The sequence below is a fragment of the Benincasa hispida genome, chromosome 1, assembly GCF_027475165.1.
Source record: "Benincasa hispida cultivar pf3 chromosome 1, pf3_genome.v1.1, whole genome shotgun sequence".
Lineage (NCBI taxonomy): Eukaryota > Viridiplantae > Streptophyta > Magnoliopsida > Cucurbitales > Cucurbitaceae > Benincasa > Benincasa hispida.
Genome location: NC_143478.1, coordinates 32534139 through 32546329, shown reverse-complemented (window position 1 = coordinate 32546329; position 12191 = coordinate 32534139). Strand labels below are relative to the sequence as shown.

Below are 12191 nucleotides of genomic sequence, written 5' to 3'. Positions count from 1 at the left end.
ATAAAGTTTATTTTTTAATTAATTAAACTTTATAATATAAATTTAATTATAGATATGATTCAAAATTAATTTATAGGAGAATTAAATATTTGAAGGAGTTCAAATATTAATATAATATGAATTAGATTCATATTAAAACAATAGATTAAAATTAACGTGTATTTGATGCGTATTAAAACTATAGGTTATGAGAGAAATACAACTGATTATGATTCATTTGAAAGTTAAATTGAATATTTGATATTTAATTTGGTAATTATTTAATTGAAGAATTAAATACTTATTTAATTTAGTTTGATCTAATTAAATTAACTGAATTAAAACTATAGGTTATGTGAAAGATATTTCATCTAAATACGATTTAAATGAAATTATTAATTAAATTAGATTTAATTAATTAATAAAATTAGATAACTCTCACATAGGAAGTTATATGAATCTGGGTTCTTTCACATTCCTCTCTCTTTTAATCAAAAGGCACTGTGCTTTTTATCATAGGTAACACAATATATAGAACAGTTCTGTAAATCTTTTCCCTCTCGAATTCTCCTTATCCAATCCCAATTAGAATTGGTTCCCACAAACCAATTCTATCTTAAGAATTTTCAAAGAATAGAGTGCACTCTCTTGGTGGTGTTCATGAAATCCCATTGGAGAATTGGATTTTCATTTGGTTCTATAAAGGTAAGGTTTCTATCCCTTTTTTATAGAAAAGTTAATTGCACGCTTAAGCTAGGAAAATTTTGCAGTAGGCTGTAATTTGGTATCTGTATTTTTTTCTGAATTTCCTAGTGTGTGGATATTTCAAAAATCCTAAATCAATAACGAGTTTGGTTATGTGATTTTTGCTGTATTAGGGCTTTTATCCCTTCATTATCAAGGTCCTTGAACAATGCTGTCACTTATTATATGATTGGTACACCCACTATCAACCAGCCAACCATCACATTGAGTAACTGATGAGAAACAAGTGCCACAAAGAGTTGATCTTTTTCTTGTTGTACTATGGTATGTGCTTCTCCTTGCTGTTGAGTCATTGCTTCCTTACAGAATCGTTCAATGTGCATACACTTCACATCTGGCCTTCTCCAGCACCTGAAATGTGGATGATTCTACTTCCCCACCAACATCTTTTGCAGTAGACTCTGAGCTACTATTGCCACTTCCTTTCTTCTCTTTCCACTTCTTCTCTCTGCTGCACTCTAGCTTTTAGTGCCCCCTCAATACTTCCTTCTTGCCTCATCAATCTTCTCTACTCTTGTGCTTGCAAAGCATTGACTACTTCTGAGCCAATCTATTGTTAGATAAATCGATCCTAATGCTCTTGCCTTGTTAGCAATCCTTCATTTGCATTCTTTCAAATTCTTTCACCAACTTCAACACCTTCATGCCTTTAATCCTCTCATCACCTTCATACCCACTTCTGAGGAACTCCCAGATCTCCTTTGTCGACTTCAAGGCCATAATTTTATTGAATATGGTGGGAGACACAACTGCATATAGGCAAGCTCGAGCCTTTGCCTTCCTGGTGACCCTCTTCTTGTGAGTCTTGATCTGATGTATTATTGGGTTATCAGGAAGTGGAGCAATCTCATAGTCTTGCTCAATTGCTTCGTAATAATCACAATCCTCTATGTAGGCTTGTATTTTGATAGCCCATGCTTGGTAATTCTCACTATCAAACACAAGTGGGGTTAATGAAGAAAGATTGCTCAGTCCTGACTCCATCTCACTCAATCCTCACAAGTGTATCACTCAGTTTCTCTTAGAGATATCTCACTCTTACTCATAAGTCCCGTAAGAATTCAACTTTGATACCACTATAGTTCTAACTATTGAGAGAGAAATGAGAAACTGGGAAATATGTTCATTTCATTCTAAAATGTTCCATATAAATACAATTTTAAATCTAAAAATAGATTCCACAATGTTAGCAACTAATCCCAGACTCTATCAAGATAAGAAGACTTGATTACAACTAAAAATAACCTCTAACTATTTTTCCTAAAAACTAGAAATTGACTAGACCAATTCAAAACTAATTTACAATTTTGAGTTACTAACAATTCTAAACAAACACTTAATAATTTGTCCTTAAAAAAATGATCAAAATGAAGTATATGAAGTCTTTATTTGGAGGAAGACAAATCTCTTTAAAGATTTATGAAAATTTTATCCAAAACGAATCTAATAGTCCAAAGTTCTTTATAGAAAATCAAAATGATAGATATATGTCAAACAATATCATCGTAGATAGGGTTATTGTTTCTACGTTGGTTTCAACTTTACTACCTTGAATTTTATGGTGGATGCAACCGTATGTCTATTATTTAAATTGTACATTAGCAAAATCTTGGCTAATTTAGTTGCTTCCTTATTGGTTTATTCTTTATGTACTTATATTTATGTAATTTTCATCGTAAAGTAATCATATGATATCAACAAAATAGCAGGTTGAACGTCATTTTTTAATCTCATTAGCTCAATTATCAATCTAATTTTACATAAGTAAAATAATAAAATGGTTAGGCCGAATATAATAGAAACATCCAAAACTGTATTATCTTTGGGTGTAAGAGCATAATGCAATCAACTTTTTACATTACAAATGGGTCAAAGATGATGACCAATGATCTGATTGAAATGACTTTATAAATCTTAAAATAAGTTTTAAGTACTCATAAAGTCATTCCAAATAGACATCTACGCATAGTTTTCTTTTTTTTTTTTTTTTTTTAAAAAAAAATATATATTGGCTATAGATACAGAGCAGAATCCTACTTCTGATGTTCTAAACAAAACTTTGTTGTGTGTTACATTTTAACTATCTTGGAGAGATTGTGGAATGACTGCAGGATCCTACTTCTGATGTTCTAAACAAAACTTTGTTGTGTGTTACATTTTAACTATCTTGGAGAGATTGTGGAATGACTGCAGGTAGCCAAAGAAGATGAAGGATGGCTATTAATGGTGAAGGAACTTGACTGGTTGATGTCTCTTTTCATGGCTCTATAGACTTGATCCAATCCTTCCTCAACCAGCTCCACCACTGTCTGTGGCATTGGCGGCATGTCAACTTCCATCGATCCTTCCAACATCCTCACGATGTCGCCCATCGTCGGTCTTGTGACAACTTCATCTTGAATGCACCAAAATGCAACTTTCAATGCTCTCATAAGCTCTTCTTCCTCCACTGCACCCTCTAGTCGCCTGTCTGCAACTTTGAAATGCGTCCCATTCCTCATCTCCTGTTCAGAAAAAAAATCCCCATGTGATATAAGTTTGTGAAACCATCGGTTGTTCTATCCGGACAGCAAATCTCTCTAGTATCATAACCTTACACCAAGGAATCGCTTGATGACATTTCGACAACTTCAAATGCCACATCTTGCTTAAAATACCATAGTAGTATTAGTTGTTCTCCGTTTAGTTATCAATTATTACCACATGGTAATAGTTTGTAACCATTCCATGTGAAAGTTAAATTGCCCAACTCTATAAGAATTTGAGTCTTGCACGAAATCCTATTCGCAAAATCCACTTTTTTCCCCTCAAAATGTGGCAAGTAAGAAAACTATTAACATTTGGCAGCAGCAAGAATGTTTGAAAATTTTAATCTAGTAACTATGTTAAAATGTCTTGAATCTATTATCTAATATAAACTCTTTAACCTTAAGGCCCCTCTTTAATCTAAAATTTGATAGTTTCTCTTTAATAATAAAGCAGTTCCTTCCCTCCATCTACACATAACTAATACACTGTTAGTCAACCACGTAAATCTTTATTTCTTGTACTGTTTACAATTTCTATCTACCTTTCATTGTTGATTTGATAACAAACTATAATGGAACTTTTGAAACAATATAGAGTGATCGAGGTGAAAACAACTTAAACTATATGGTTTGAAGTGATAGCAAGATTTAGAAGCTAACCTTGTAAGCCCAACCAGGATAGAAGAAGTCTTCAGCATCAAAAGACATATCAAGGTTTCTCCTGCCACCAACAATCTCCAAGAGAAGCATTCCATAGCTATAAACATCGGCTTTAACAGTGATTGGGCGATTACTAACCCACTCTGGAGCCAAATATCCTCTTGTCCCTCTCACCATTGTTACAACATGTGAGTGCTCTCTTCCCATCAGCTTAGCCAGACCAAAGTCTGAAACTTTGGGACAAAAGTTTTCATCCAATAGAATGTTTTCTGGCTTGATATCACAGTGTATGATCCTATTCCTGCATTGCTCATGGAAATAAGCAATCCCTTGTGCTGTGCCAACAGCTACGTGAAACCGAGTCGACCAATCTAAAATTCTGTCTTGATTATGATGCGTTGGAAATATCCACTTGTCCAATGACCCATTTTTCATAAACTCATAAACTAAAAGCCTGAAAAATGTAATGAGTACTTAGATACAGTTCAAATTCTACATGCAATCCAGAATTTGATATGAAACGCTTGAGCCTATTTGGACATTGTTTTGATAAAAAGAACTTTTGCATGTCTTTGACACTCTTTGCAAACTCAACTTCCAGATAACTTATAAAGAACATGATCCTTGAAAGTATGAACTACTTCAATAATCCATGAAAACAAACTTAAAGAAAACAAGAGAAAGCAACTCAACTTATTAACAACAGCCATCAAAACTAACTTCTTGTGCATCTGTTTTTGAAACTTATATTAAAACAAGCTTTTGGGTAGTAGTAAAGAGTGAGATCATTGAAAACAAGGGCTTAAATCGTTTTAAAAAGACATGTCAGCAGTGAAAATGAACTTGCTGAATACAAGAGAAAACAGCTTCTAAACAACAATCATTGAAAGTTGAAACAAGTTTTTTTTATGAATTATGGGCTATGGGGTAGGAAAATTCACCTATGCGATCCTTCTGAGCAGTATCCGCAGAGCCGAACCAAGTTCATGTGATGCATAGATCCAATTGTGTTAACTTCGGTTATAAACTCCTTCTCTCCATGAGGGAAAACTCTGTCAAGTTTCTTCACAGCTACCAGAGTCCCATCTCCAAGGCTTCCTTTATATACACTACCAAATCCCCCTAAAAATAAACAAAACATCAAAACTTCCCATGAAAACACTGAACAAGGACCTAAAGCATGCATCTAGCACTTCAGATTTGCTCTTCTTCCTAGAGAATGTCATGTTTGAGAGTATTCAAAAATGATTAAAATCATCTTTGTCATTTTCAAAATCACTCGAAAAGTGTTTTTAACTATTCAAAATCAATTTTAATAGTACGAAAAATACATTTTAAAGTATATTTCTTTACTCATCATAGCTTATTCCTCTAAGGTCCAAATTGAACTCTAAAAAAAAAGTGGTATCGTTTTTATTTGAGATAAAATATCCATTTATATGCTAAATATTGGAGGTTTAAAAAAAAAGAAAGAAAGAAATGTCGTTAATATGTAATACTTCTTTAAAATGTAAGAATTAATATAAATTAAATTTGAGTGCCTTATCATTTATTTATTTTTTTTTAAAAAAAATACATAATAGCCTTTTAGTGAAATTTTCATGGAATAATTAAACATTTAATTGATTTGGAATGATTAAGGATGTGTTTCGAAGTGATTTTAAACTTGACAAAAGTGATCTTAAAAATTTGAAAATCACTTCCAGCCATGCACTATATTTGGATGATGCAAAAAAGACTTTTCCATAGCCAAAACCAAAAGTACCTTTCAATCAAAATCATCGAGAAAATACTGAACCAGGCCTTAAAAACACTGCAAATGGGTTACCTGTTCCAAGAACCTCGGAGAAATTGTTCGTCCGGACCTGCAAATCACGGTGGGTAAAACTCATGGGAGCACCAGACAAGATGAGAGAGTTCTCCATGGCTCTCTTCATAGCTCTTCTTCTATGAACATTATAATATAACAACAGACACAGCAGCCCAATCAGAAAAGCCATACTCAGAACAATAGGAATTACCGTAGCCTTTTCTTTAGCACTTCCTGAAGAATCTCCTTCAGCTCCTGGCCCGTTGGCTTCTGGTATTGAGCCATTAGACTTGACCTTCACAAAGAGAGTCGAACCAGCATCCTCAAATCCACCGAAATCTAAGCTTCTCAACACCCAACAGTAAGGCTTCTCATCGTCAAGCCCATAAACAGAAGCAACACACTCACAATCAGTTAAGCAAGCATCACCACATTTCGATACTGTGTTGATATCGCTGTAATTTGCAATTACAGAGAACTCAGAATAATAGTAATTTGTTTGCTGAACAGGAGAAATCCTGTACTGAGTCGAGGGAGATTGATGATTTTGGCCACCGCATTTCCCAACCGACGATGAATTTTCAAAGCATTGGCTGCCGCCGTTGTCCTTGAAAGTCCCCGGCAAGCAAGAACAAGACGCATTCGTCTTGCTTTTATCCAAATAGCAAATCCCATTTCCACAAATTCCAGCAATATCACAAGGATTTGAAACCGCCGCCCATTCCGGCACCCATTGACGAGACCCATTAACATCATCATCCCATCGATACAAACGCAAGTTCCCATTACTCTCTAAGGTCAATCGTCGAACAACTTGTGTCCGTACATTACGAATAGACTGATTTGTCGATGCCGATAATCCGCCATTATCGTTATCGTTTTTGTAAACATAAACCGCACCATTAGAGGAGTCCCCATACACAACACCGAAGCTTCCACCTTCGTCTAAAACAGCGATGACTTCCCCCGTTACATTGGAAATTTCAGGGGCCGACCAGTATGAGTAATTTGCGTAAGATTCAGGCAAACCCTCGTAACTTTCAGGCAAATTGAATGTCAAGGCGAGTTTGAGAGTGGTGCGTTGTTGGAGCATTTTTAGGGTATAATATCCGCCATGGGAAGGGGATTTGGATGTTGTGAGCTCTAAAGAGACTGATAGAGGTTGATTTGGGAGAAGGGTATCAGAAGGGTGTGAAAAGCTCTGCCAAACAGGGCTTCGTTCAGCGTTGAAGAGAATGAAATTTCCGGATTCCGACATGACAGCAAACTCTGCTCCATCTCCAGAGGTGTTGGAGGACCAGACGGCGGCGCTGCCGTCGTTGGTGAGGACGAGGTTCCCGGTGCCGTCGAGTTCCACAATCGCATTCTTGGAGACTGGAGAGTTTCTATAAGTAAATGATTGAGAAAGAAATGAAACATGGTCGCTTAAACGAAGAGCAGAGGAACTGGAAAAAAAAGGCAGATTTTAATAAGCTTTTGTTCTTCAAAGATGAATGGAACGACTGTGTTCTTCCATTGATGAAGTTCAAACATCAGAACTCATCTCTTTATGGTTATTTTTCATCTTTTTATTTTATTTCATCTTTTTATTATTATTTTTTAAGATTTTGGCATTAGAAAAACACTTTTTTTAAAACCATCGCTCAAAATTTTGGATCAAATTATGTTATTCGCATGAATTTCAAGTAACAAAATCAACAATCTTAGCAAGCAGGTAGTTGGGAGAATGTGGACTCTGGACTTTTTGTCGTATACTCTTCTCAAAATTATATTCTACAATAATTAAGTTCAAATTTATTCACATTTATTATTATTAAAAAAAAAAAAGTTATTTTCTTCCCTTTGTAGTTTGTTACTAACAAAAAGAAAACTCCTATTTCTGGAAACCATTTGGACTTTCTTTTCCGTCAAAAAAAGAAAAAGTTAATAATAATTGAACTTGTGTTTCTTTTTCTTTTTTGAAAAAAAGTAATATATCAGTTGAGTCCAAAGTTCTAACAAACAGTGAATATTTTTCAATAAATCTTGAAAAGGATATTTCATTGAGTATAGGTTCGGTAACTTGTGTGTTTTTTCCCTTTTTTTTTTTTTTTTTTAAAAAATAATTGTAATTTTTCTTTTCATTGAATAAAAGTGATATATATATATATATATAAAGTTTAATCACATTCGAAAGGATAGATATTTAACTTCCTAATTAATACTCTTATCTTAACTAGTTGAGTTACATTCAAATGGTTGATGAAATAAAAATTTGAATATTTAATTTAGTTTACTGAAAATCTTATCAAAATCTTCGTCATTAAAAAAGATTCAAATAGATTACTGAAAATTTAATTTAGTTTACTGAAAATGTATATAATTTTGTGTTAAAATTGTGAAATAATTAAATTACTATTTATAGGTTTGCAAATTCATGATGTGTATTATTGTTAGCACAACGATATATGTGGGAATACTAAGTAGGGATATGAAACTCCAACTTCATTGTAAAAATTATAATGCATGCATAAATTAGTTAAGTTATATTCATGTTAACGAGTATATTAATCTATAACTAGGGATTGAAATATTGTTCAATATTATCGATGATGAATTTAGATGATTCTAACAAAGATATAGGTAGAAAAAGTCTTTTTCTCCCTATCGTCGAAATATCAACGATATCAGCAATAAACGTCTCTCTTGGTCATATGTTTTATTTTATTGTAATAAAAAGAAAAAATAAGAAGGAAAAAAGTCAGAACTCTAGCTTATGATACTAATCTAATTTTTAATTTCCTCTAGAAACTAAGCCTATTTTTTGGAATGAACGAGTGTTTGTGTTGCAAACTAAGCTAAAAATGAACAAACTTTACTTTTTCCATGAAACTTCACCATACAAAATTTAATGTATAACAACATAAAAAGGTTAACAAAGAAAACAACAACACTCAAAGCTTGAATAAACATGCTACAACTATTTCAATAATGACCAACCTATTAGCCGACCAAATTACAGTTCGATCCCCCGGAAGCTCCGCAAACCAAATGGCAAGTAGAAATCGGTCACCGACGTTGCCACCGCTACTACTCACCGGACTAAATCCAAATGCAAATGTGCCATTATCAGAAAACCACACTTGATTTCGATCACTAGCTAGCAACCTCGATCTAAAACCAATTTGACCGGCCATGCAAGCCCTAATGAGCCATGCAAAAGCGAAAGCCAAAAACAAAGAATTGGCACGGCCTACAGCCATTAGAAGGCCAAAAAAATAAACGAAGATCAACAATTGGGCATAATTCTTCAGCTATTAATGGGCTTTAAACTACTTCAAAAAGACACGTCTCTCCCATAGAAAATAGGATAATGATAATGGGTGTGTAATTAAGTGCAGAGAAGTTGGTGAACTACACTTTGAAAAAGCTTCCCACAAAAAATGGACGGCTGTGAGAAAACGACACGTGTTGGAAGCTGTGAGGTTTGAAGGGTGGAGATTTCACCTGCTCACAGTGGCTATTTGACACGTTTGTTTCAATTATTGATTACTTTTTAATTCACATTTTCACACCTTATGTAGATTGAATTAGGAGAAATATTTGGGCACCTGGGATTTTTCAAATTTTTAACGTTTGGGAAATTAAATATGATTGAAATATAGGGTTTGTGAAAGTCAACCGATGGGCTCTATCGTACTAAACTATTGGGAGGGCGGCTTCATGTTGTCGTTGACATAATAAAACTTTGGACAATTCAAGACGGATACACTACTTTAATAGAATAATGTTCGAATGTAGTCGAAGTACCTATGTCCGTACAATCTCTTTTCTTATATTGGAAAAACATGTTAAAAACATATATTTAATTTTTAAGAAAAAAAAATTGTTATGTGGTAATTTATGATTGAAGATTTAGATAGACTACATAAAAACAAATACTATTTAGGACGTACTCAAGTATTTTTCGTATTAATATGACTACATGTATTATCCATTGATTTTAATTCTTTCCTAAGAGCGATTGCTATTAATTATTGTGATGATATGAACTAGTTGCTAGGGTTGACTTTAAATTCAGATCACAACGGTTACGTGTCTATATGGTTGTTGGACACTTTGTAATAGAAGAAATGTACACGTCCAACCATTTCAATAGCGAAAGTTGTATAAAAATTAATTGATATGAATTGTATTGTTACTAAGAATAATTATAGTAGTAGTAGTGATTGGTTTTTTTTTTTTAGTATGTATTTGTTTTAATACAACAATTGTAGGATTGAGTATCAACCTTTCCACTTTTAAGGAAGAAGATTATGTCAATTAACATTGAGCTAAACTCATTTTGACTTGGATATGTATTATGAACTAAAACATGCTTACTTTTATTTATATATATATATATATCTTTGCAATCATTTATTTGATTTTTCTGCTGTTAAAATAGACATCTCATCTCAGAGAGAGAGAATTTAAAAACCACTCATTTATCCATTTGGTTAAATTGTAGATAATATCCTTAGACTTTGAAATTCATTCAAAAGAGACTCATAAACTTTAAAAGTTTCGTCTCAACCTTTCGAAAGTGTTTTAAATTTTTTTCTATCACTAAGAATTCCACATTAAACATTAAAAATTCAAAGGACATGACATGATGAAAATGCAGTATTTTACAAAAAAAAATGGTTAAACGTAGTGTAATAAAGACATGTTTAGATTGATTTTTTAAATGTTTAAAAATATTTTTAAACACTTAAAAAGTTAATGAAAATGATCGTAAAGCTAGAATAAACAATGAATAACAACTTGAGACAAATAGACAGCACGGGTTGAGGAGGATTGAGAAATGGCACAACATGTAGACCAAGGTTTTCAATATTTAAGGTTATGTAATTTTTCTTTACAATACGTGGGGATCGAACCTCAAAACTCGAAGTTAATAGTTATGTCAGTTAAGTTATGTTCACCTTGTTGGAAGCGTATGATGGACCCTCACAAATATATAATCAACAAACAAATATTTGAGAGAAAACAAAACACTTATATTTGAAAGACTCTTCAAACAACAATTCTACTTATAGAATTCTCACGGGTCCATAACTCTCATATTTAAATATATAAAAACTCATATTAACCCCCATACTTTAATTCATCAAACTCTCATACTTAAATACATAAAACTCTTACATTAACTTAATTAACTTTCATCCTTTAATTTTGCCAACTCTCATGAATTAATTCATCTATAATTTATCTAATTAAAAACATGTTTAATTTTCAACATCCCCCCTTAAACATGTTTTTTGAAGACTTCAAACAAAGTTCTTAACTTATTAAATACATCAACTTTAAGTGATTTTGTGAAAATATATGCAATTTGATCTTCACTCTTCACATATTCAACTTGAACATTCTTTCTTGAAATACAATCTCTGATAAAATAAAATCTTGTATCAATGTGTTTCCTACGATTATGAAATACTAGATTCTTTGGTAGAGTAATTGTTGACTTATTATCTACATAGATCATATTTGCATCATCTTGCAAAATTGCAACTGTCTTCAGTAAATTTCTTAACTAAATTGCATGACAAACATATGAAGTTGCAACAACATATTCTACCTCACAAGTAGAAAATGTCACAATAGGTTGCTTCTTAAAACTCAAAGTAAATACAATATTTCCAACAAATAAAACATATCCACTTGTACTTTTTCGGTCATTCATATCTCCAACCCAGTCACTATCACAATAACCTTCAAGCTTGAATTCTTTCGATGAAGAATAAAATAATCTATCAATCAAGTATATCTTTGAGGTAACGAAGAATTCTCTTTGCCACTTTCAAATAAGTAGTTATAAGAGATTCTATAAACCGACTTATCAATCCAACGCTGAAAAGAATATTCTATCGTGTGCGTTAAATATCTCAAACTTCCAATTAAGCTTTTGAAATATGAAGGATCAACGACAACTCCTTCTTCATATTTGGACAGTTTTGTCCCAGGTTCAATCAAATTTGTGATAGATTTAGAATTGATCATCTTGAACTTCTCTAGAATTTCTTTAGTATATCGTTTTTGTGAAATGAAAATTCCATTTTCTAATTGTTTCACCTTAATGCCAAGATTATATGACATCAGCCCAATATCTGTCATTTCAAATTTTTGGGTCACTACCTTTTTGAGATCTTCAAACATACTTGCACAATTTCTTGTAAAAATTAAGTCATCCAGATGTAGACAAACTAACAATAATATATTTCTATGATCATTAGTCTTAATATAAAGAAAATGTTCATAAGGGCATCTCAAATATCCATTATCGAGAAAATATTTGTTGATTTTGCTAGTTCACATTCTTGGTACTTGTTTCAATCTATACAACTCTTCTTTAATTTCAAAACTTTATCTTCACATCCTTTCACGAAATTGAAGGATCCAAATAAGGGTCCTTGAGTGGAAAAGAT

At 32.7% G+C, this 12191-nt stretch overlaps 1 protein-coding gene across 4 annotated transcripts; it reads right to left on the bottom strand.

Moving 5' to 3' along the window:
• Positions 1-2537: 2537 nt before the first annotated feature.
• On the bottom strand, positions 2538-9047 carry LOC120087538 (Protein kinase superfamily protein). 4 transcript variants are annotated; one of them, XM_039046219.2, is made up of 6 exons: positions 8722-9047; positions 5954-7187; positions 5761-5797; positions 4874-5054; positions 3933-4386; positions 2538-3248 (listed from the first exon to the last, which is right to left on the bottom strand). In XM_039046219.2, the coding sequence occupies exons 1-6, from the start codon at positions 8982-8984 to the stop codon at positions 2907-2909; spliced, it is 2511 nt and encodes an 836-aa protein (XP_038902147.1). In that variant the 5' UTR covers positions 8985-9047; the 3' UTR covers positions 2538-2906. The 4 variants fall into 4 exon arrangements, with proteins under 4 accessions (XP_038902147.1, XP_038900644.1, XP_038901380.1 ...); XM_039044716.2 differs by having other exon boundaries at positions 5761-7187; positions 8722-9046; XM_039045452.2 differs by having other exon boundaries at positions 5761-7127; positions 8722-9046.
• Between the last annotated feature and the right edge of the window lie 3144 nt (positions 9048-12191).

Coding starts and splice junctions, on each gene's coding strand:
- LOC120087538 (XM_039044716.2), bottom strand. CDS start 8,984: ATGGCTGTAGGCCGTGCCAATTCTTTGTTTTTGGCTTTCGCTTTTGCA. Junction 4,387..4,873: donor TGCTCAGAAGGATCGCATAG/GTGAATTTTCCT, acceptor TACATTTTTCAG/GCTTTTAGTTTATGAGTTTA. Junction 3,249..3,932: donor ATCCTGGTTGGGCTTACAAG/GTTAGCTTCTAA, acceptor TTTTCTGAACAG/GAGATGAGGAATGGGACGCA.